The following is a 24,699-nucleotide window of genomic DNA, read 5'->3' on the forward strand; positions in this document are numbered from 1 at the left end:
TAACAGTGTTGATACTGTGCAGGTATGGGTATTTTGGTGGTGTTTGGTTTTTTTTCCTTTCTTGGTTCATTAATACAGTGATTTATGTGTGGGGTGTGGGCATCCATTTGCAGCTGCCTTTGCTACGTTCATGCCACCCATTGTCACACAGGGCTCCCAAGGTGGTAACTGCAGCGGGAGATGCCTATGTTTCCAAGGGAGGGTGCTCAGGCATTCTTCTTTCCATCTCTGTCTGTCCCACCTGTCTAGTTTTTGTAACTCCGTCATGCAATCTTCTTTCCCTTCTTACCTAGGCTCGTGGTTCCCAACTCAGTTGAGCAGTTTGGCCAGTGGTCTTTCCTCCTGTCCTAGTATGGCTGATTGACTGTTCCTTCTCCCTTAGTACCAGAAGTCACCAGGTGGTGCTATTTCCCAATTAAATGCCCACCCTAGCACTGCAGCATAGTTCAGCTCTTGTGGAAGGTTTTTATGGTGTTTGGGTTTGCATTGGAGCTTTCTTTGTTGGGCAGTTGTGTCAGGTAATGAGGAATCTTGGTTCTTCCTATGTGTTCAGTCTTGAGTTAGTTATTTTGAAGGAAAAGCTGTTCCCTGTGACTTTATCAGCCAGTGCCTTGTTCGACACTGAGGTCCTGAAAAGGCTACATTGCTTCTACACAGCTTGTGACCACACTGTTGTACTCAAAAGCCACTTTACTGTAAAGTACGAGTAGGTCTCAGTAAGGATGCCCTCATATTTTGCACTGTTTGGTCCCCCCCGTTCGATGGGAGGTTTTTTTGCAGGTTCCTTGGCGTCTGCTGCTACTCCAGTAGAGGTTTGTGTGTGTGTGAGACTGTGCCCTGAAAGATGTTCCTCTTGTTTTTCCTTTCAGCTTTTCATCTTATTAGTCAGCTAGATTCATACCACCTTATTTGCAGCTGCTTTTTATAGAGATCATGCTCTCACTTGAAACTGTAGAGGCAGTTCAAAACAAGGAGTTCAGCATCTTAAGCAAATAGCTAATGCCCCCGAAAGCCACGATTTGAGATGAAGGAATGCAAATAAACACCAAGTTCCCATCTTCCTTTTCACAAGGCTAAGCACTTCTTCCTCTGCAGCAGTCTATACCTCATGCTGTCAAGGGCATAAGAAATTGATTGATTGAGATTCTGCTCTTTGATTTCAATTTAAAATCCTCCGTTTCTCTTGGCAGTTCAGCTGCTGCTCTGAATTTGATAACTTGTGTGGAAAGCAGAAAGATATGTCTAAGAAAAGACACAGAGTTAGCTGGAAATTTGATGTAGGGAAGCAGGTTTTAAATAATATTAATAATGATTGAAGACTCTTATCTTTGCTATCCACACTCCTAGTGTGGCAGCATGGTTAGCTTGCACTTTGTATGATAAGATGCAGTGATAAAGTATATATATCTGAATTAGAGTATGGGTGTGGGTTTTTTTTTTTGACTGAAATAGTAGATGAGCTTTAAGAATTGCTAAACTGAGCAAACTGGGGCTAGGTTGGCTGTGCTGTTAATTTGTTGTTATTATTTTTTAATATGTCCTATAGTGTTGATGTTCTTGAGTCATGTTGAAGAGCAAGGAACTAAAGTAGCTGGACTACTGACCAGTAGTGTTTTTTTATCAGTCACATTTCTGTTTTGCTGTATGGTTTTATTTATTTATTTTTGCTACATTGGAGTTATTTTAAAGAATAGCTTTGAAGGAAGCTTCTTCGTTCTCCCTTTCCCTGTGCAGCCCTCTGTCTCATAAATAAAGATCATTTCATATACCCATGCCAAGTTTGCACACAAAAAAAGAGTTGGCAGGTCATGGGAAAGCAACACGGTTTGTACCGTGAGTAAATGTACAGCAGCCACGTGGGCCGCTTTGTGATTTCTTGGATAGGAGATAGTTTAACTGACTGCTAATCTTGCCGTCCATTGCTGGTGTAGTGTAAAACAAGGATTTGTTTCTTACTGCTGATTTAATGCCATGTCAGTCACTGAACTATATACCAAGGAAAGATAGCTCCTCTTGTGACTAGGTCATCTTTCCAGCACTGTCTTGCTGTCTTTCAAAGTGGTAATGTTTTGCTTCTCTCAAGTCTCCACATTTGGATAAACCTTTCCACACCTGAAGTCAGATCTTCAGCTGAAGTTAGTGGAGCGCTTACTGGCTGCCAGATGAGAGTGAGTTTTGGGCAAATACTTTTGAAAACCAAGTGTCTGGGGAGGAAAGGAGAAGGAAAGATACAACTGGTCCACTCATCTTCCAAGTTCTTCAGGCTACAGCTGTGACTCTCCATGCCTTCAACTAAGCATGAAGAGCTTGAGATTGGAACCCTAGTTATGATAGCAGGATACTGCCAAGTATTTGGGAAGACTCGAGGAGAGAGTCTTCAGTTTCATATACTATTACATATACAAAGATATGAATGTCTCTAGGAAAGTGAATTTATTGTTAACATTGGCTACTATACAGACATTAGCTGCTCTCCAGTCTCTTTCATCCCTGACCAGGCACATTGCTTTGATAGGATGATAGAGTGCTTTTGACCATCTATGCTTGCTTTTGTACTTTATATTCGGTGAGGCCACGGTGTTGATTGGGGTCTCTGGACTTATGTCTGACAGAAGTAGACAGATGGAGGGATTGTACTTACTATAGCAATCGAGGGTGGGGAAGGGCTGGAATTTTTTTTTTCTATGAGAGTGGAAAGAATGCAGCAAAATACTAGGGATGATGTATTTGAAACTTGGGCATTAGAGGGCTTGTATCTCTAAAAGCTTACTGGGCTGGAATCTGTTTGAGAGCAGTGGACCTGTCACAGTGAACGTGGATAAACTTATTAACTTTAGAGAAACCTAAAAAATGGCAGGACAAGTAGGACTGCATTCCCTGGCTCCAGGTATGGGAGATATCAGAGCAGCTATACATGCCTGAGCTTATTTCCATAGGAGGATGCATGCAGGATGGCGTGTGAAAGGAAACCACATGCTGAATAGTTACACTGGAAAGGGAGCCAAAACCTGGCAGCAGGCATTTGGCTTTGGTGGCTGGTTAGGAATGGGAGAGGTCGGCACGGCTACTGACACATCCAGCTCTGAGACGGAACAGATGGGCAATCATTGTACATGTTTTACTAACCTATGTGGACAAAAGGAAAACAAATTGAGAGAAAGGATGAAGCGATACATTATGCATTCAAAGGCCAGATAGCATTAAGCCCTGGCCAGCAGATATTTCTTTTATTTAAAAATAGCTGTTAGAAATATGCACGTGGTATTGAAGACACACATAAATATCAAACAAATGGACTTGGCACTTGACTGTCTCTCCAGGTACTTGGATGGTTTTTTGTCTGTGTATTTTCTGAACACTTTACAGGTACCACTGATTTTAATCCTTATCATGCTGTTACAAGGTAAAATCAATGATTATTTTCATCTAAGGGCTAGCGAGCTGAAAGTGAGAGAGCCAAGAATTCCTATGCAACACTAAGAGGGAGGATTGTATTCTGGTATAATGGAACTGGCCTGGTTGGGGCTAGAAAAAAGTCTCTGAGAATAAGTGGTGCACTTCCTACATCCAGAGGGAAATAGAGTTAATCTAATTCCAGTGCACACTAGAGGTAAAAGCCTTATTCTGTAGCTAATTCATGCTCCAGAACACCAGCATGAGCCTGAAATTACACTAGCAATTAGAAATTATGTGTAGGGTGTTTTACTGTGGGAGAATTGACACAGATCATTCTAACTTTATGGGAGTAGTATACTGACTGATTTAAAAGATACCAATATTACCCCATATTATGAGTTTAAAGAAAGGCATACAACAAACAAATGCAGGTGGGGATGTTCTTCTAAGGTTCACACATGGATCACACAAAAGAACTGGAGTGGTTCCTGCTGAAGAAGCGAGACACTGCAGAATAATCTTCACCCTAAAAACACAGTTGCATCAAGATCTGTGTGTTTGTGATGGGATCTTGGGGAACTTGGTTCCAATATTCAGTGGAGCATTGCTGTCTGTTTGCCAGGTACCCTTCGCTCGGGAAAGTGCTTAACAGCACATTGACACCCCTGGAGGACAACTCTGGTTCTAGTTCTTCCCTTTAGAAAAATTGCCCTGCAATTGCATATCCTTTGGGCCTTTGCAAAAACTCCTTCTGGATACATCTCTGGTGGCGTAAGGCAGATAAAGTGGTGGTGATGAGGTAGGGAGGAAAACTACAACAGACCTCTCATTTGTTAGAGGTGCATTGCATGAGATGCCTATTCTTTTGACCACAGAAGCAAGGCTTCAGAGCACCTCAAGGCACCTCACCATCCTTCTGGTTCAGGCTGAAGCCTCAAGCAGCTTTGTGTTGGTCAAGTGTCTGAGAGCTGTTGTGTCAGTCTAAGGGCTGCTCTTGTATTTTCATCTCTGCACTTGTGCAGTGGTGAGATTTGCTCACTTGATACGTCTTGCAGATGGAAAAACTGAATACAGCAAGAAGCTATTTGCATTTCTTCCTAGACACCACTGCACAGTGCATGGCTGCATTTTTGCTGGGATAAGCCTGATGCTTGGCAGATTCAATTCAGTCCTGGGGTGTCCCTGAACCCAGGGTGTCCTGAAAGGTATTTCTCCTTACAGTAGTGGCTTCAGACAAGCAAGTGATACCCAAATACAGGGAAGGATGAAGGATGTGTTTAAGGTTAGCAAAAATTTATCGGGTAGAGTGATTCTTGAGTTAAAATACTGCCCTTGGAAAGTGTGATCAGGAGTCTGTTGTGCATAACTCTTCCTTGTATGTTCATACAGTTGTTAAAAATCCAAAGCCGTTTTCAGATGCTTTTCAAGCTGCCTGCCACAGCCTTCCAGAGCAGCTGTAACTGGATTAGTAAGACATGGAAAGTATTGCAATGCTGCCTGCATCTGATCATCTGAGTAATGATTAAAATGTTAATAGCAGGCATAGAGAACTAAAGCAGGCTGCAAATTGCAAAGCTTTATTTTGTTGTCCAGCTCATTGCTTTTTTACCTCCTGTTGGAATTTAAAAGGCAGCTGTAATCCTGTACTCAGCCTTAAAACATCCTGTGCCTTTGGGTTAAGGACTGGCATCTCCGAAGCGTTGAAGATGCAAGTTGGATATCTCAGTGCTGCGTGCTGGACCGTGTCCAAGGAGTGAAATTCCTCCTAGATACCAGGCTTGACCAGACCTGAGCATACATTTCTGCAAAAGCCCAGTGTTACTTTACATTGCAGGCCTTGCGATTTATTTGATGATAGCTAATAAAATGCTAACCATCTAGCAGTGCTGCAATGCTATTATGCTGCTGTGAATTTTCAAATTCCATTAAAGTCCTGCTGAGGATAATGGGAATGGGCCAGGGGGATTCAACTGTAAATCAGAAACTAAAGCGTGGCCAATTCTGACAGTGGAAAGAACAGCTATTTTAATGCGCAGAAGCTGAACTGCCAAGCCAAGACCAGCTGTGCTTTGCAGAGCTACTGGAATGAAAGGTCTCTCTGCGTTGCATTTTTTCTAACACTCTTTGATTGTTTTTCTTCCTCTAAAGCTTAAACCATGCCTTTCTACTTCAGATTTGCGTGGCCAGTTGCAGACTTTTTGAGTGCCTTTTTTGGTGTTTAAAATGTCAAATGTGTTGATCATAAAGGACAGTTTTCTCCTTTTTAACAAATTCACAGTAGTTCACATGCTTTCAAATGAACATCTTAATTACTCCCAGTAATGAAAGTTCTGCACTGGGCAAGGCAAGGGCTTCTTCTTCCTATCTGCCGTGGCATTGGCAGGAGTGAAATCAGTGTAACAAAGAGGAGAATTTAGCTTGGGAGATTTTGAGTATAAACTAGCTTCTCTGTTATTTTTCATTTGAACCAGCCAAGAAGTTTGACTGGTGGCATAAATATGTGACAGGGAGCCAGGAATTGTTCCTTTTGTCAATAGTTGGGAGCAGCCAGCTTCCTCTGAACAGATTCTATTCCAGGAGAGGGGGACAGCTTTTTGACTATACCTTTGTCCTGTATGTTTGGTTGAGCTTTCTCCCTGCTCCTGTGCCTGAAAGATGACACAAGGCAGTGTTATCTCACTGAAAGGTGCAAATTTGACCACGATTGTCTCAGGTGTGTGCATTTATTGCACTTCTTGATGCTAACCTGTCTTAAGAAAGCTTCAAAACAGGTTGCTGGTAAGATCCAGTATTTCCTTCTGCCTATAACCTGGATTTTCATCAGTGTGAGCAGCTTTGTAATTCCAGCTGCACACGTGATGAAGAAGCTATGCCGTGAGACGCTGCCTGTGGGTTACACTAAATCAACCCTGACTGCATCAGTCACACTTCTCCTCCTCCTCAGAGAACGGGTTGAGCTGTCAAATGCTTGTGATGCTTTTACAGTTAGAGTGCTTAGCAGGTAAGCTCTTGGGGGACTCCTGCACAAACTGGCTCCGAGGGGCAGATGCATTCTGAATGTGAGGTGCAGGGGGATTCCTGCTGAGTTTGGTGGAAGCCAGGTGAGCTGTGGGATTGATTTCTTGGTTATGGAAAAGGATAAATACTTGTCACTTTCAAGTGTTTCTCATATTATTGTTGAAATAATATTGGCTTTGCCTGTTTTTCTGGAGCACTTGATATTGATATGCTCCATGTTGTTAGGATGTTGTCACTGTTCTTCTGATATGCAAGACTAATGCATATTAAACCCAGGCAGTTTTAATGAGGCTGCTGCCTGTAGATCATGTCTCAGTGAATTTTGGTTATTAAGAGAAATACTTTGGAGCGACAGACATTTATAGTTGTAAAAATTTGTACAAATTGAAATACCATGAATTGAAGCTTGGCTTTGTCTAAGGTGATGGGAAAACTTTTATAGGATCATAGAGTCACTTGGTTGGAAAAGACCTTTGAGATCATCGAGTCCAACCATACCTGTCCGCTACTAAACCATTTCCCTGAACGCTTCATCTACTTGTCTTTTAAACATTTCCAGGAATGGTGACCCAACTACCTCCCTGGGCAGCCTGTGCCAGTGCCTGATAGCACTTTTGATGAAGAAATTTTTCCTAATGTCCAGTCTGAACCTCCCCTGGCACAACTTGAGGCCATTTCCTCTCATCTTATCATCTCTCACTTGGGAGACGAGATCAGCACCCACCTCACTACAATCTCCTTTCAGGTAGTCATAAACAGTGATAAGGTCTCCCCTCAGCCTCCTTTTCTCCAGGCTAAACAACCCCAGTTCCCTCAGCCACTCCTTGTAAGAGTTGTTCTCCAGCCCCTTCACCAGCTTTGTCACTCTTCTCTGGAGATGGTCCAGGACGTCAATATCTTTCTTGTAGTGAGGGGCCCAAAACTGAACATTGTATTTGTATTTGAGGTGTGGCCTCACCAGTGCTGAGTCCAGGGGCAGAATAACTTCCTTACTCCTGCTGGCCACACTGTTTCTGATACAAGCCAAGATGCTGTTGGCCTTCTTGGCCACTTGTGCACACTGCTAACTCATAATCAGTCAGCTGTCAACCAACACTTCCGAGTCCTTCTTTGCCAGGCGGCTTTCCAGCCACTCTTCTCCAAGCCTGTAGCGCTGCACGGGGTTGTTGTGTCCCAAGTGCAGGACTCTGCACTTGGCTCTGTTGAACCTCACCCCATTGGCCTCAGCCCATCTATCCAGCCTGTTCAGATCCCTTTGCAGAGCCTCCCTACCCTCGAGCAGATCAGCATTTCCTCCCAGCTTAGTATCATTCGTGAGTTTACTAAGTTGAATCCCCTCATTCAGATCATCAGTAAAGATATTTAACAGAACTGGACCCAGCACTGAGCCCTGAGGAACACCACTTGTCACTGGCATCCAAGTGGATTTAACTCCATTTACCATCACTCTTTGGACCTGGCCGTCCAGCCCGTTTTTAACCCAGTAGAGACTATGCCTGTCCAGGCCAGTTTCTCAGGCAGAATACCGTGAGAAATGTTGTCAAAGGCTTTAGTGAAGTCCAGGTACACTATATCCACAGCCTTTCCCTCATCCATTAAGTGGGCAACCTTTTCGTAGATGGAGATCAAGTTAGTTTGGCAGGATCTGCCTTACATAAACCCACATTGACTGGGCCTGATCACTTGATTGTCCTGTGTGTGCTGTGCGATAGCACTCAAGATGACCTGCTCCATGACCTTCCTTGGCATGGAGGTCAGACTGGCAGACCTGTAGTGTCCTGGATCCTTCCTCTGACCCTTCTTGTAAATGGGCATAACATTTGCCAGCCACCAGTCAGATGGAACATCGCCAGTCATCCAGGATTGCTGGTAGATGATGGGAAGGGGTTTAGCGAGCACCTTTGCCGGCTTCCTTGATACTGTTTCGTTCTATAGGAGCCATGTGTTGGATCCCTGTGTTCTAGAGATCAGTTCTCCTTTATTCCTCAATATAGATTTTTGTGACACTCATCTCCAGGGTATCTCAACCCTCTTTTAAAGCTGAAATGGGAAGTTAGTCATGAGATCTGTAGTGGTTACAAGCCAGATGTTCTCTTCTTTTTTACTTACTTTGCAAGTAGGAGGACAGAAGGCAATTTCTTCAGTATATTCGTTCTTAGCATGTCATTTTCTTCCATGAAATGCCATCTAGTTTTCTTATTTTATTTGCGTTTCCAAAATCCTAGAGTCATAAAAGGATTTTTGCATGGTTTATCTAATTTTACATATGTTAAGAACTCTATTAGGAATTTTACCTATATTAAGAACAGAAATATTCTGCGTAGTCAAGAACGAAATAGCTGTTGCAGCAGTGTGCATAATTATAGGGCTGCTGTTTAGTCATCAGTCATAATACAAGTGGATTTTTTTCTGGATTCAACATCTCTATTCCATTTCAGATATAGAAAGAATTTACACAAGGAGCTTCTTTTGCTCAATGCGCTAGTGCTTGGTGCATCTGTGTCTATTAAAAGCTATTTTAATATCTAGACCGAAGATTAATAACCTAATCGGGGATGTGTTACAGTGTAGTAGAGTTCCCTTTAAATTGGAAAAGTGCTTGGAGGATGGAGCCCTATGGTTATGCAAAGGTATAAACGATATATCCAGGTTTAAATTAAAGAGCTAGATTTTCTACATTAGTTTTTTCTTCCAGTGTGCACACATTTGGAACAGTGGATGGAGGAATATAGCAACTGCTTATTTGTGGTGGGAGAATGTTTTTCTTTATTAATATATTGCTCATATTGAACTTCTGCTTTTCCTTTTCCTTTTTTCTTTTCCTTTTTCTTTTTTTTTTTTTTAATCTTCCTCTGTGCTGCTGCAAATCAGCCAGAAGAAATCAGCAACTCAGTTGTTGTTTGTCTGCGAATTAGTTGCCAGCATCCGGCCATTCTGTTGGCTTGAAATATGGTCTCATCTCTTTACAGTAATGTAAGCTGAGAAGAGCCAAGTGGTGTGGTTCTCCGCGAGCAGGAGTGTGGGTGGAAGCACTGTTTTTTGTGGCATGCTGCTCTCTGTTCTGGTGCTCTTAAAATCCTCATGCCTAAATCTGTCAGTAAAGGATTTTAGAGGAATAGAAAGTATCTTTTCAAGGTTAAAGAGTGAAAATCGGAAATTGGTCATGCTTGCATCGGTTCCTTGTATTTATCAGAAACATCTGATACAGTTTCCGATTTCCATATCCATTTTGCTGACCAATGGGAGATTCTGAAGCTACTTCTTCTGGTGAACTAATAGTGGTTCCCTTACTGTGGATTACATTTCTACTCCTTTCCTTCCTCCCTACCCCACCTCTTTCACTTATCCTAGTACAATGCATTTTATAACTGACGTTTTGTAAACCTTCTACAAGGCTTACGAAGGAGAAAGGAGGAAAGCAAAATGCGCAGTTGGTCCGATGAGTGACTCATCAAATGCATCATGAACATTTTGATTCAGAATAATTATTTTACATTTATTCCTTTCTTGCCACTCCTTTCATGGAATGTTAGACTCTCGATCATGATGAGTCAATTAGTATGGTGCTGAAACTCTTAGATTTCCTTTGGATAAGGCTTTTTCTGAATTATAGATTCTGTTCTTGCGACATAACTCCTGAGGGCACACGTTCTCAGTTTCTGAAACTTGGCCAATCCACTCAGCTTAGTACCACTGTGACATAAACCAAAATTTTATTCCTTGTTATATGTTATATGTACACCAATGTGGAGTAAAACAACAACAAAAAATGGATTAGAGGGTTTGAAAAGCAGAACACCGAGAATTGAAAAAAAGAGTCATCTGTATGCATGAATGTTACCCAGGCATGTGGCTTGACAATTCTCTTATAATCCTCTGAAGAAAAAGGAACGAAACAAGAATGATCATCCCCATCAGATCTTGGATGGATGGATGTAGATGGATACAGGTAGAGGAAGACCATATAACAAAGAACAAAGCAGATGGCAGCAGGAAAGCTTTGTGCAGCCTTAGCAAGGAGATTTAATTAAATTCATCTCTGAGAAGTGAATGCCTTTTCTACTTCTTTGACCTCGCTTTCCTTGACTTCTGCAAGATTGACCTGAAAGATAGTTCTCTGTTGTCAGTAAAAGATAAGGTCTGATTAGTGGTAAGAGATTTCAAGTTGTTTGATCTTAATGCATCATGATTTGCTTTGCTTCCAGGCAGGTGAGTGTCTTAATTTGATGGGTGTGGGTGTGGTAACATGGACTGGAAATTGTCTTAAATAGTTTTAAATTCTGTGATGGACTGAGAATCGCTGCTTTAAGTATGACGCTTTTTCTTTTTTACTTCCTGCCCTTCTGTGCTCTAATTATAGTCAGGTAGCCGTCTGCTTATATCCTCCAGGCAACAAAACAGAAGTTGGGAGTACTTGTTTCAGCTGAACCCTTGGTGCAATAAATTGCTTGGCTCCTGGAAAGCACTGGCGACTGCCTGCAACAGTGGTTGTCCTAAAGGCAGGTTTATTTGTGGTCCAAGTCCATTGGTTTCACTGTAGTTACACCAGAGGTAAATTTAGCCCTCTTGATAGTCCAACCAACCCCAGGAACAAAGCATAAGAATGCCTTTGGGCGATTTGAGGCCTCTCGATATGCCTGGCACATGTGTAAGTTTGGCCGTGCTTGTTGTGAGAGAAGCAAGGGCAGTAGAATCTTTTGAAGTTCATTTAACATTGGTGTGAAACATTAGTAAGAGCCGTGAACTGAAAAATTAAGAGGTAGAAGCTTCCAAGAAAATTAACTAGGCTTTAATACGTGTGTGAGGATGTCACATCCCTGCCAGAGATTGAGCTCCTCTGGCTTATGAGCTGTAATTGCAGTTGCCTTGCTGAGTGACCTGTCAAGAGAGCTGAAGGAAGTAGATGAAACTAAGCGTCACTGAGACACAGGAGTCAATATCTAGTTTCAGACATGGTGGTAGAAACTCTGTCCCCATGAGAAGGAAATGTAACTCCTCACAGCCAGTGGGTGGTAGTTCTTGTTTCTTCACAAGGTTTGGAATCTGGAATAGTAATTAGATCCTCATTTTCAGCAGAGAGCACCTTTCTTTTTTTTTCCTTAATGTGTTCTGCCATCCTGGTCTAGTAATTATACAGAGATGTTAGCTGGAATCGATAGCGAAGGCTACTGGACTGGTTTTAAACACTACTCCTCTCTTTGATCTTTCTTTGCTATTGATTGAACACAGTAGATAAACAACCGTCTGTGTAGCATGAGCATTTATTACAATTTTTAAGCTGACTAAGGACAGCTTTGAATTAAATATGAGAGTTTAAATGATGGTTTTCTAATAAGTGCTATCTTTAAAGACTTCACTTGCAGTGGCAATACAGCTTCATTTAAGCATGGTGAAAGGAAATCTAAATACAAGCGTTCTTTTTCTTTTGTATTCAAAAGAAGATAAAATATTGTAAAAGTGATTACAGGAAAGGCAAAGGCAGCTTGTTTTTTTGTTTGTTTGTTTTTTTTTTTTTTAAATATGTAGGTATGAGTGTAGTACTCTCGGCAAATGGTGTTCTCATCTTGCTGCTTTTTGAGAACATTTGTGTGGATTAGTCAAGTGTCCTAAAATGTGGATAAAAATGGAACTACCAGGTGCAATTTGGTAGCTCTGCAACCACTTCCAATGAAATTAATAGAAAACTTTCCATTGACTTTTTAATGAGTTGCATTGGACCCTGGGCTGTTATTGTTAACGTCTTGGAAAGGTCAGAATTGATTTTCTAGCATCCTTTTTGTCTCTAAAGAGGCTCTTTGCAATTCTGTGGGAGATGCAGTGATAGTGCTATTCTTCTTCCTTGATAATTCTCAGTATAGTTTATGTTCTTCTGTGTAACATCCAAGGCTTCAGGGAATAGCAGAGACAAAGTGAAAAAATGCAGCTTTTTGGGGAAGTTGTTAATATCTTAAATGCCTAAAATAGTATTTCTGAGTAATGTCAAGCTTCTCCCACCCCAGAGTTTATTGTAGATTTTATTCTAGTGCTGTACTACTGTTATTTTTCCTTACTGTTTGGAGGGAGGTGTATGTTAAAGAACAAAAAAGCTGTTCCTGCAAATAGAAGCAGCCTGCCACATTGCAGTGTAGAGAGTAACTTGTGTTGCATTTGAAATAACACTGTTTCACCGCAGTCCAGTAACACAACCTGCACAGGGATGGTTGCACATCTCTGGAGATCCAGCTCTTTGGATTCCTGTCTTTTCAAAACCACCTAGAGCCTCTGCGAAGTTTGCACTGAGCAGGCTTGTTTGTCTTGCAATGGAAAGGTTAGTTCTACTAAGGTAGTGCTGCCAGCATACTGAAAGGTTGGTGTTAGTAATCTGTTTTGGAAGCATGCTTGCAGTGCCCATGCAGCAGGCCTGAGTGAGATTGTTTCTTTGGCTTTGCTAGGTAACATGTACGAGAACATCCTGTGCTTTCAAACAAGTAAATGTCTATGCTTGAAGTACTGTGGTCCTTGCAACAGAGATGTAAACGCCAACCAAAAACACAAGGCTTGGAGAGAACGGAGTGTTGGGGAGCAGGGAGCTCCATTCGCAGTGTAGACATTTATAAAGGATAATCCATGTGCTCTAATTTCTTTTGAAATGTTTAATCTGCTCCACTTGCCACTAGAGAATATTTCACAGAATCATAGAATGGTTTGGGTTGGAAGGAACCTGAAAGTTCATCCAGTTCCAGTCCCCCTGCGATGGGCAGAGACACCTTCTACTACGCCAGGTTGCTCAAAGCTTGATCCAACTTGGCCTTGAACACCTCCAGGGATGGGGCATCCACAGCTTCTCTAGGCAACCTGCTCCGGTGTCTCACTACTTTCATAGTGAAGAGGGCAGACAGGGAGAATTGCCTCCCTCGACCTTCTAGCCATGCTTCCTTTGAGGCAACCCAGGATACGGTTGGCTTTCTGGCCTGCATGCAAGCCTTGCTTGGTCATGTTGAGCTTCTCATCAGCCAACACCTGCAAGTTCTTCTCCTCAGGGCTGCTCTCAATCTGGTCTCTGCCCAGCCTGTGTTTGTGCTTAGGATTGCCCTGACTCAGGTACAGGACCTTGTGTTTGGCCTTGTTGAACTTCTTGAGATTTGCACAGGCCCACCTCCTAAGCCTATTGAGGTCCTTTTGGATGGTATCCCATCCCTCCAGCGTGTCAAGCCTGTCTGGATCCCTCTGGATGGCATCCCATCCCTCCACGCCACACAGCTTTGTGTCATGAGCAAACTTCCCAATGGTGCACTTAATTTCAGAAATTAATATTTGAGTATTTCTTCACGTGAAATACTGGTATCTAGGATTTCCTGAACTCAATGTCATGCTTTCCTTTATTTTCAGGATACTGGGGTTGGGAAATCTAGCATCGTTTGTCGATTTGTCCAGGACCACTTTGATCACAATATTAGTCCTACTATTGGGTAAGTACTGTGCATAATGCTTTTTTCTTTTATATATATATTTTTTTAATTCACTACCCTCCACTGAGCTCCTTTCTTTTCCTTGATCTCAAGGCTCTGAATACTGTATATCTTTTTTTCCTCTAGCTTATCAACTGACTTAACTCTTTACCCTTCTTCAGTGGCTTTCAGCTCATTTTACTTGTTTAAAGAGTCTGGGACTGCTCCAAAACCAAGTCTGCTCTGCCCTCCCTGTCTGAGAATACAGAGTGGTCCTAAGCTTGCTATACTGCTGCAGAATTTATTATGGAGGGGCTGACAGGGCTCTGCCTTTCTCACCCTTTGAATTGTGTCTCTTGAAATAGCCGCTTTTCTGGAGCTGTCCAGAACCACGCTGTGTTGTTTTTGGCATGGCCATGACTTCCAGGTGTTGTGTTTTGTTTTTCTTCAACATCTTATACTAAGATTCTTAGATGTCTTGCTCATCTGGTTCCCTTTTCTTTTTGTCGTGTCAAGAGCTTCCTACTTTACACTGTATTTTGGTCATGGAACCTCAGGATTAATATCTCTTCTGTTCCAACTGATCAATGAGGTCATCTGGAATACTGTGTCCAGTTCTGGAATCCTCAGCGTAAGAAGGATATGGAGCTGTTGGAAAGGATCCAGAGGAGGGCTATGAAGATGATTGGAGGGCTGGAGCACCTTCCCTACGAGGACAGGCTGAGAAAGTTGGGCCTGTTCAGCCTGGAGAAGAGAAGGCTCAGAGGAGATCTTATAGCGACCTTCCAGTATCTGAAAGGGCTACAGGAAAGCTGGAGAGTGGCTATTCATAAAGGCTCGTGGAGATAGGATGAGGGGGAATAGGTGTAAACTGGAGAGGGGCAGATTTAGACTGGACATTAGGAAGAATTTCTTTACCGAGAGTGGTGAGACACTGGAACAGGTTGCCCAGGGAGGTTATGGATGCTCCATCTGTGGAGGTGTTCAAGGCCAGGTTGGATGGCGCCTTGTGCAGTCTGATTTAGTGGGATGTCCCTGTCCATGGCCGCGGGGTTGGGACTAGATGATCTTTAAGGTCCCTCCCAACACTAACTATACTATGATACTATGAATGAGGTATCAAATCTGATCTTGGAGTTAAAATAACCAAAACCCTACAACCCAAACAGGCTGTGATCTACACAATACCTGGAGGCCCCAAGGCTGAGTAATGGCACAAGAACCATGGGAAACCCTTAACTTGCCTACATTGTATGTCCTGCCATGCTGGGCTGGAACATGGACAGTTTCATCTGGGTTTGGGACATGTTACATTGTCCTGCATTTCTCAAGATGGAGACAATGCAGTTTAAACTACTATAATTAAACTAAGTATAATTAATTCACACCTATTCTTTAAAAACTGCCAAGCTTCCATGTGTCAGATCGTCAGAAGCCTACTGGTCCTGTAGTTGATTTTAATTCCAAAGTTTTTTTTTTTAACAAAGGGGACAAATCTGCCAAATCCAATGTTACCTGGCAAACTTTGATAATTCTTGATATCTTATTAGGAAATAAGATAATATATAATGTTCACAAAGGAGAAATTTGAATGGAAAGGGCTGATCTTGCTTGTGTGTTATAGCTGTTTTAAATCATCAGTGAAGGATTGGTATTGATTGCTGTGTGCTGTTCAGAGGGTTAGACAATATCTTCCAAAGCTCTGCTATTTGAAGCTTGAAAGAGTCTCAGCTGGAAGTTGCGCGTTGAAGTTTAAGGACAATTTTGGACTCCTGAATGTAATGAACATAAAAAAAAACAGACAGAGAGAGAAGAAGCATGTAATGAATAATATCACTGGCTGGAGGATGCTTGTTTGAAGTGAAGGAATTGATGGGAACTTGAGTAGTTCTTTACTTCTGAATCATCAGCAACCTTTTTCAGAAGTAGTTGTTGCTGAGTAAATGTCTTCCGGTCAAATAGAAAAAAAAAGTTCTTTTCATTTTCATGATTATGATAATGGAGCAAAACTATTTTCTAATTGATGATTAAAATGTGAAGGCTACACTGCACAGAGGTGATGCTACTTGGGTTTTATTTGTGTTTTTCCAAATTAATCAAATGTTTTAAATATGCAATCCTTGCCATTTACAGTAGCTGCTGAGACTTGGAAGTTCCTGGTTTTGAAGCCGTAAAGCATTGTGTAATGCTTCTAGAAGGGTGACAATCGAAAGCACACACCCTGAAAATAACCAAAGACAATGCTGCTTATTTTTGCCTTACTTAATACTTTTATAAGCAATGCAGCATTGTTAAATTTGAGCACTTTGCAGATGGCTGTAGAGGAGAATTCTGATACATCGTTCTAAGGAAATGTTTGGATCAGTCATATGTCATTTGGTGCTTTTGTAATGACAGTGCTTTGTACCAAATGCATTTTTACGAGCCAGGAAAATGCTATCACAGCAGAAATTGTTCAGCAGTGTCCAGATAGGATGGAGGAAAACCCGAATTTACCAGAGTTTGGCAATATCTCCTAGCTAGCTTTCAATTCAAGTGCTGTAATATAGAAAAAGCCTATACATTTGTAACCCTCTTTCGAAGAAAATCACACTGTGAAAACATAGACAAATTATATTTCCTACAAAAAATACAAGAAGACTTCTTCATCTGAGTTGAGAAGGGGAAGAACTTTTTTCCACCTGTTCGACACATGATAACTTCTCTCTTCCCTGGTGATCCAGTCTTCTAGCTGTAACTGAAAAATTGTGCTTTCGTTGCCTGGTATGATGCTGGCTGATGCCTTTTTCTCAGGTCCATATCACTGAGAAGATGGAGCTAGCAAACAGCGGAGACTAAGTGTGAGTGGCAGGAACACTGTGCTCCTGGACACAATTGCACTTTGAACTTCCTTTTAAAATACATATAGAGTTGTCATATAATTTATCTGAGAAAAGGGGGACTTCTACTTCTGTAGGCATTTTATCAAGGTTTTGGAGTTTCCTCCTGTGCGGTCTAACCCAGCAGAACTGGCTACGGTATATGGGTTACATATTTGGATTAACAGTTGTGTTACAAATTTCTGCTGCTTCCTTCTTTTCAGGGCATCCTTCATGACTAAAACTGTGCCTTGTGGGAATGAGCTTCATAAATTTCTGATCTGGGACACAGCTGGTCAGGAACGGGTGAGTATTACTTTATGATATGTTTGTTGTCCCAGTCCTTTTTAATGCGTTGGCATACTTTTTCTAAACTTTTTTATCTTCAGAAGGCTTCATAAGTACAAACATACTGAATCTTTGCAGGGCTCTGTGAAGGGGATGATCAGCGGTCATCAAGTATATAGGTTCCTATTTCACAGTTGAGGAAAATGCAGAGGCAGGCTGACCATACTGCTTACCTAAAAAAAAAAACCAAAAGCCTGTTGTGAACTGTCAGCTATTTTCCTCAAGACAATTTGGGCAGTGCCCAAGCAGTCTCCAGCTCCCCTCTGGTTTCATTGGGGTATGTATGGCAGCCTTCATTGATGTTGGAAAGCACTTGACTTCCAGCACATTGGCTGGCTGGTGGTGGTGACTCCGGGGCTGACCTGAGTTAGGACATTGAATGTGGGCACGTGTTGTGTCCATTGTTATTATTTTAGAATTTAACACTGTCAGCCTGAACCGCTTAGGGTTTTTGTCTTGATTTTCAAGTGTGTGAGGTGAATTACTCAAATTAAGTAGCTATTCCTTTGGCTTTTAAAAAAAGCCATGGTGGAGTTTTTAGTCATTAGTTCATATTGACTTGTAAGCCTCATTGGTCATTTGATTCTTTGCCTCAGTGGCAGCACTATGTGGTAATACGCTGTAGAACTGTAGAGTTCTCTTAATATATGCCTCCATTTATCTTGAGAGGTTTGAAAGAAATACAAAAACTCTTGCACACATTTTAAAAGTATCTTCAGACTTTCTTTTGAAATTGCAGTGTTCCCATTTGTAAAAAAAAATACGTAGCTATGCTCATGTTTGGTTGGGGTAAAATGAGGTGCTTATACAGGCTGTAATATTAGTCCTGATACATCCCACTGTATTCTTCATGCCTTGTATGTGAATTGCAGTCAATGAAGATTTTTGCTGTTAAGTGCAGGAAATGCTTGTGCTTTTATTTGCAATGCACAGCATGATGTAAAAGGGGCCCTGATGAAATCTGTTGCCTCTTAGTAATTCAGTATGTTATTTATGATGGGAAAATGGATCTTGAGAAATGTATTTGAAGTACAGCATCATTCCTTCCCTTGGATCTTGTCTGTTCCATTTCTGCATGGTCAGGTAATTATAGCAAGAGATAGAAAAGTTTCAGTTTTCTTTTCCCATGGTTTGAGTTTTTGTTTGTTCTCTCTCCCTTCTGCTGCCCTGCTGTCCTTTCTTTTGTTTTTTTTCCCTTTAAGCTCTTTAGCACACAAAACTCTGTTCTTGACATTTATATATAAGTACTAATCTGTTTTCTCACATAGTCATAAAACTGTCAAAGTTTTTTTTTTTTTTGAAGTAGGTGCATATGAATAAAGTCATATTTACTGAGTTAAATGATGCCCCACTTGAAGCAGGAAATCTGTGACTTGACTGAGCTGTGACTCTTGGATACAAAATCCATCCTTCCCATCTCATGTCTTATGTTTCCTCTCAGTTTTTTTTTTAAGCTCATCATTTTTCAAACATCTGCTTTCCTTTTTTTTTTTTTTTGTATGTGTGTGTTTAACAATGATGAACAGTGACCACCACAAACTTTGTTAAATTGCCCAGAATCTATTACAGATAACTTGTGTTACGTGTTTTCATTTGTAATTGTCAATTACAACCTCTTTAGGCTAGGGACCATCTTTTTCTTTGGTGTTTGCACAGCATATTCCAAATCCTTCATTATGACTCTACAAAACTGGGGTGATACAGTAAGCAAAATTGACAGGTGTTGGGTGCTTGCCACTGAGGCGGACAAGTTTCCCAGGATGAGATCCATGTTCTTCCAGGCCATTCTCTGTCCTAGAACATCCCTGTTTTACAGCTAAACACATGATGCTTCTTAGTAGCTTATTCACTTTAATTTGTATCTGGGATTTTGGTTACTTTGTCTTATGTTACTCCTTCTGATCTGCTATTCAAGAACAAATGTCTCCCCCTGTTAATTTCTTTTTCTTTATCCTCTGAACAACAGTAATGACCCAAAGCTCACAGCCTACCCCAACCTTTGGGCCTATTGCCATTTTCCATACTGTACTAATAAATGTCTGCCAAGTTCTGTTTCTGCTTTGAGAGCTGTTGTCCTTCCCCTGTTCTTTATGATTTCTGTTGAAGCTTTATGTTCCACTGACAAAGTTTGGAGGTTTTGTCAGTGCCCCTATTGTCTACACTGCTGATAACAGTGTTTAGGACTTCCTTCTCTTTCAACGTTGTTGTCGTTTTGCTTTGTTCTTCTAAATGCAAGGCCAGGCATAGGACTGCCATATGTTTGTTCTGGAGTTTGGGGCATTCCATGCTTCTCCAGCTGTGCCAGCAGTTGCAGTGTCTGTGTGCTGATGTGAATCCTTCCCTGTGCTGCTGCTCCCCTGTGATGCACAGCAGGAGAGTCTGAGATGAGATTTAACTGAAGCCTTATCATAGAATCGTTAAGTTGGAAAAGACCTTTGAGATCATCAACTTCAACCGTATCTGTCTACTACTAAATCATGTCCCCAAGCACCTTGTCTATCCACCTTTTAAATGCCTCCAAGGATGGTGACTCAACCACCTCCCTGTGCAGCCTCTGATAGTGCTTGATAATCCTTACGTATGCCTTGCAAGTTAGGTCCAGACCTTAACCGTAGTAGAGCGGGTAGGTGGTAACTGTAGCAGCAGCACTTTGGTGCTCCTCATGCATGAGTTTCTCTTTCTTGAGTTTCTCTTCTCTGGCCACTAGAGTGGGAAACTGCCAGCTTGGAGAGTGTGGAGAAACCAGTTAATTGTCTTAGTTGCAAGCAGTGCTCTGTGAGAACCAGTGTGCCTCTTGGCTGCCTTCAGTCAGCTGGAACAAACTAGAAATTCATGTGGTTGCTTCTGAAAAGGAGCTGTGTCCTGGGTGTACAGAGAAGGCAGCTGGAAGTACTCGGCACCCCCTTGAGGCGTTAAATCAACTTTCAGATAGCTACTTGGAATGTAGCAAGCCTTTGGAAATACCCATCTTTACTGGGTTTAAGAGCTTGTAGGAATACCTGAGTTTGTTGAAGAACCTTGATATACAGGCCAGCTAGTCAGAGGTTGGTCATGGAGAACAGATAACTTCTGATGCATATGGGTTTTAGATAGAATATTGTATTGCTTTTGTGTCAGGAAAGTTGAGAATTGTAGGCAGAGTAGAGAAGGAACAACAGTTGTCATTTTGCAGAAAAAAATGAGCAAATGTCACTTCCTTAGGGTGACAATAATGCAGCAGAAAATGGAAAGCTCTTCTGTCATAGGCTTGCTGGGAGCAAATGCTCATTGTGCATCCCATAGGAGACCCAGGAGAAGGGTACATGGCTCTCCAGCAACTATTGCTGTGGAAACTGTACACTGTATTTGATTACAAAAGGAGATAGCTTGTTAATTCTTTTATCTTCTTTTTTCTTTTCCCTTTTTTGGATAGGGAGAACCAGAAACTGGCAGCACACTTAACAAAATCCCCCTGCTTTTCTGTGCCTAAGTACTGGTCCCTGCAGACCCAATTTGGTTGGTGTGAAATCACATAAGTTCACTGTATTCTGTTTTTCAGAGGCACTTTCCCTCTGTCCCACTATTTCACAAATACCACTTTTTTTTCCAAACCTCACTTTTTCCTCATCAGCTTTAAGTTGTTGCTGTGGTCTCCAGCAAACTGAAATGCATGACAATTATGTTGCTGTTAGTGAAGATTCCCTCCCCTAAGAAGACTGTCTTCACAAGTTAGTTAATGATGTTTTTATTAGCATATATTTTGGTTCATGATGCCCTAAGTAGCTTCTAATTACAATGCTTTGTTTGAATACTTTGGGTAGCTGCCAGCTTTCTATTTTGCCAGCTGAGGAATATTATAGCAAATAGGTAGGGAGCTGGGGAGCCATGTTTCTAGGGCAGGAAGATTTATCTCTGTCCTTTTTAAATTTACTGTGTTAAACTCTGGGATTTTTAATTTTGTGTAATAGAATGAGCCTCAATTACTTGAGCCCAGTTTAAACCTTGATAGAAATTACCCTGAGTTTTAGGGCTTTTTCTTCTCAAACTGCTCCATTTTCAGGAAAAGGCTGACTGGTGCGATACCTAAAGAGCTTTATAGCCCCTTCTCCTCCGACTTCTGGTGATTCAGAGACAGTGTCACAAGGTAGGGGGTGAAAATGCTCCTTGAGAGGAGGACTTGTCCTCATTGCAGTCTCAAGTGGAATGTTTCCTCTAAGCTGAGCAACCTAATCACTGAGCTCATGGATGATTCTTCTGAAACCAGACTATCCTGCGAGGAATTAACACAAGTTATCAATGGCTTGAATTACTTCTGCAGTCAAGATGTGGCCTGAGTTTTGTTCTGCCATTTTATATAGGTGACTGATGGTAGCCCACAGCTCAGTCAGCCTGGAGGTGGTTCTATATATGTGGTGTAAGGACCTCACCATGGTGTGTTACTGCCAGTGTGCTGCAGAGGTCAACAGGTGATTTGGTAGCACTTGTTCATGAGAGCATAAGTTGTGTTAGAGCTAGTAAGTGAATATGTTATCTTCAGTGAGCACAAAGCATGGTAAATAATTTGAGATGATTGTGGTTGTGTTCTTTCTTAAGCTTCAACAAACTTGTGGTGCATGTAGCTTGCAATTGAGCTACGTTTTATGTGTAGTATCTTTTGCCTCTTTCATTTAATGACTGTAGGCTTCAAAAGGCTAAGCACAGCGAATTTCTGTGATGTTGCAAAGATTCGTTTTCTGCTTATTGAAAGTATATTCAAAAGATTATCCTAAAATATTGAAATTTCCCCCCTTTGCTTTAAGACTATCTTAGATATTTGAGAGAAATGCTTGTTCTTTTATGTGTATCTTCTCTAATTTAATTAGGAAAAAATACCTGTAGGTATGACTCTGTAGGTCAGAGATAGAGAGCCTGATTTATTCAGCTTGTGAATCCTGAGAAATGGAATCAGCCTTCAATCATGTAGGAAAAACTACTCAAGGTTATAAAATGCTAAATGGTATCTGATAGCAGCATTCATGCATAACATTTTTCTGTTCACTCTTTGCCAGCTAAGAATGTCAGGAATTTTATATCCCTCCCTGTGCTGCTTCTTGTGCGAGAAGCTTATGTGTTAGGATAATCTGTTTGATGCTTCTGTTTTTTGCCTTTGCTTCTCTCCATGCCCCAGATTTTCTGTTGCCTCGAAGATGACAGGGATGTGGCATTTAAATGCCCAGACTTGGGCAAGTAGTGGAATGGATACTGTTCATGGCGTACAGACTGCTTCAGTGACTCGTGCAACACAGATGCAGGAGTGGCAACCTTTGACTCTTCCCACACGGGTACTTGTCTGGTTCATGGGAGCACTTAAGGCAGTTCTGCTAAGCAGGCTGGTAGTAACGTGTTTGTGGCACTGGTCTAGCATGCTCTTCACCATGCGAACTTCAGTGGTTTGAGCTGTAGAAGTGAGGTGGAAAGCATGAGGTGGAGGAACATATTTCAGGTGGATTTGGGGGGTAGGACTGAAGGGGTTCATGAGGGTGGTGTGGCACGAAGGGCTGAGGACAGAAGAAGTGGGACACCCAAAATCCCATGGGCTTGGAATGGACAACTGAGTGAGGGGACCAAGGTGCATGAAGGTCCTGGTTTGAAAGGGTGAGTGTGTGTAATAGGAAGGGAGTGAGTGACAGAAGCTGTGGCTGTCCTTACCATTAATGGCACCCACATAAAGAAAGCATAAGGATCTCTGACCTTGAGAGAAGCCAAGTGGTTTGGTCTTGGCCACTCAGGTGCAATGTATGTAGTCAGAGAGCAGCTTTTCAAGAATGGGAATAAAATGTAGTCAAATGATTACAGCTGTCAGGAAGCAAATCTTGTGCTTGAGAAAGTACCACGTGGAAAAATCTTAGCTGAATTCAGCCCTTGATGTGAGAAGATGCTGAGCACTGGTCTGGTTCTGCTTACTCTGTGCATCCTTACCCTTTCCAGCCATGCTTGTAGGCAGAATTATAATCTTTCTGCAGCAGGAACAAGTGATGACTCTAGCAGGGTAAAAGTGATCCAGAGAGGGGTTTTGTGTTTTGTTGTTGTCTCGTATTTTGTTTTTCTCTTTTTTCCGCTTGGCTGTGGAGTTTGGAAGAGGCAGCCCTGCTGTGGCGGTAAGCCAGCACTGGGGTGTAGCACTACAGCATGGTGCAAAGAGCTGCAGACATGAGTTAGTGTTCCCTGGTGTGCCTGGCAGATTGAATGAATCCAGACTGTCTTCAGCAGCATTTGTCAGCCTCTATATAAATAGGCAGGAGTGGTATTTCTGTATTTATTTGGTCTGTTTTGCTTTCTAAACCAGCATTACATGAGACACAGTTAGGACTGACTTTCACTACCACAGCTTGGGTGTGATTTATGTTGTGTTCCCTTGAATCTGGTTTTCTCTTCTAAGCATTGTGATATGGCTACTCTCTGGGTTTTTCTTCTTCCTCATTCTGTACTGTTAGTACAGAGGAAATGTGAAAAGCATTACCTGCGATCAAATACACCCGTCCATGATGAGATGCACAGGAAACACAAAGCAAAATACTCCAGAGCTTTTAAATAGGTGGTAAATCCCTTAATGATTGGTTGGTTCCATTTTTCTGCCCTTTGCAAGGGCAAAGCTTCTGTTGACTTCAGTGCGATGGCTGGATCAGGGGTTGCAGAATCCCAAAATACTCCTGGAATCAACAAGAGCAACACTGGTTATGCTGAACTTGCATTTGTATCACCTAAGACCGAATTTGTCCTCTGTGCTGCAGGGCTGTACAGCTGTAAAGGTTAGGCAGCTTCTAGTCAGATCCTGAGAGAAAAAAAGAACTTGCTTTCAGAAGAAGTTTCATCATGTGCATGTGGCCTCGCTTCCTCCTTAGCAGCAGAGATGATGAACTGCAAGTGCAAAGTGCACGTGTTGGTAGAGGAGCACGAATACGAATGTGCTTTAAACCCACTTAGCATTGCACCAGTACTTAATGCAACTGTGTAGGTACATAGTATGCTTGGTGGCCTGCTTTAACGAATAGAGACTTAAAAGCCTGCATGAAGCTACACAAGTCATTGATTTTGGTTTTGGCATTATTTATATTTTGAATGGCCCTTCCAGCCTTGCTGTAGCTGTTGAATGGGGAAATGTACCCCTACAACTTAACTATTGCATTGCATCCTTTAATGACCTCAGACTAAAAAGTTGTTATCAATCCCTACAAAAGCAGAATAGGCCTAATGAGCAATGAAGTGAGTCAGTATTTGCAAATAGGCGAACTTGCTGTGGATACTGAAAGAGAGGCACAAGACGTCTAAACTTCCACAATAGGTGAGCTCCTAATGATAGTTCAGTCATTACAGAAAGATAAGAGGTATTCCCAGTGCCTAGAATGACCTGGTGGAAAATGGTGTGGATGAAATTCAGTGGTCTAAGTAGCAAGTACGTTTTGACTCCCAACAAAAGTGTGTAATGTAAAGTTGTAGGTGATTTTCTTAGGAAACAGAGGAATAAGCCACTTGTGAGCGTGTTTCCTGGTTAGAGGATGATCATGTGTGTCTGATGCGGCCATGAGAAATGTGTTACAAGTTAGGGGAAGTGCACTTGATCATTTTGTGTTTGCATACAAACCTGATCAGCAGCAGTCAGGAAAGATGAACTGAAGCTGGACTAAGGCCGAGAA

General features: G+C 41.8%; 1 protein-coding gene across 2 annotated transcripts in view; it reads left to right on the top strand.

The window, feature by feature from the left end:
- RAB31 (RAB31, member RAS oncogene family) overlaps positions 1–24,699 on the top strand; it is a 66,294-nt gene that overhangs the window by 15,245 nt on the left and 26,350 nt on the right. For both annotated transcript variants that reach the window (XM_054060131.1, XM_054060132.1), the window contains exons 2-3: positions 13,783–13,862; positions 16,924–17,005. In XM_054060131.1, the coding sequence (XP_053916106.1) occupies positions 13,783–13,862; positions 16,924–17,005 (162 nt within the window). The remainder of the gene's footprint in view (positions 1–13,782; positions 13,863–16,923; positions 17,006–24,699) is intronic.

The sequence above is a fragment of the Cuculus canorus genome, chromosome 2, assembly GCF_017976375.1.
Source record: "Cuculus canorus isolate bCucCan1 chromosome 2, bCucCan1.pri, whole genome shotgun sequence".
In the NCBI taxonomy this organism is placed as follows: Eukaryota; Metazoa; Chordata; class Aves; order Cuculiformes; family Cuculidae; genus Cuculus; species Cuculus canorus.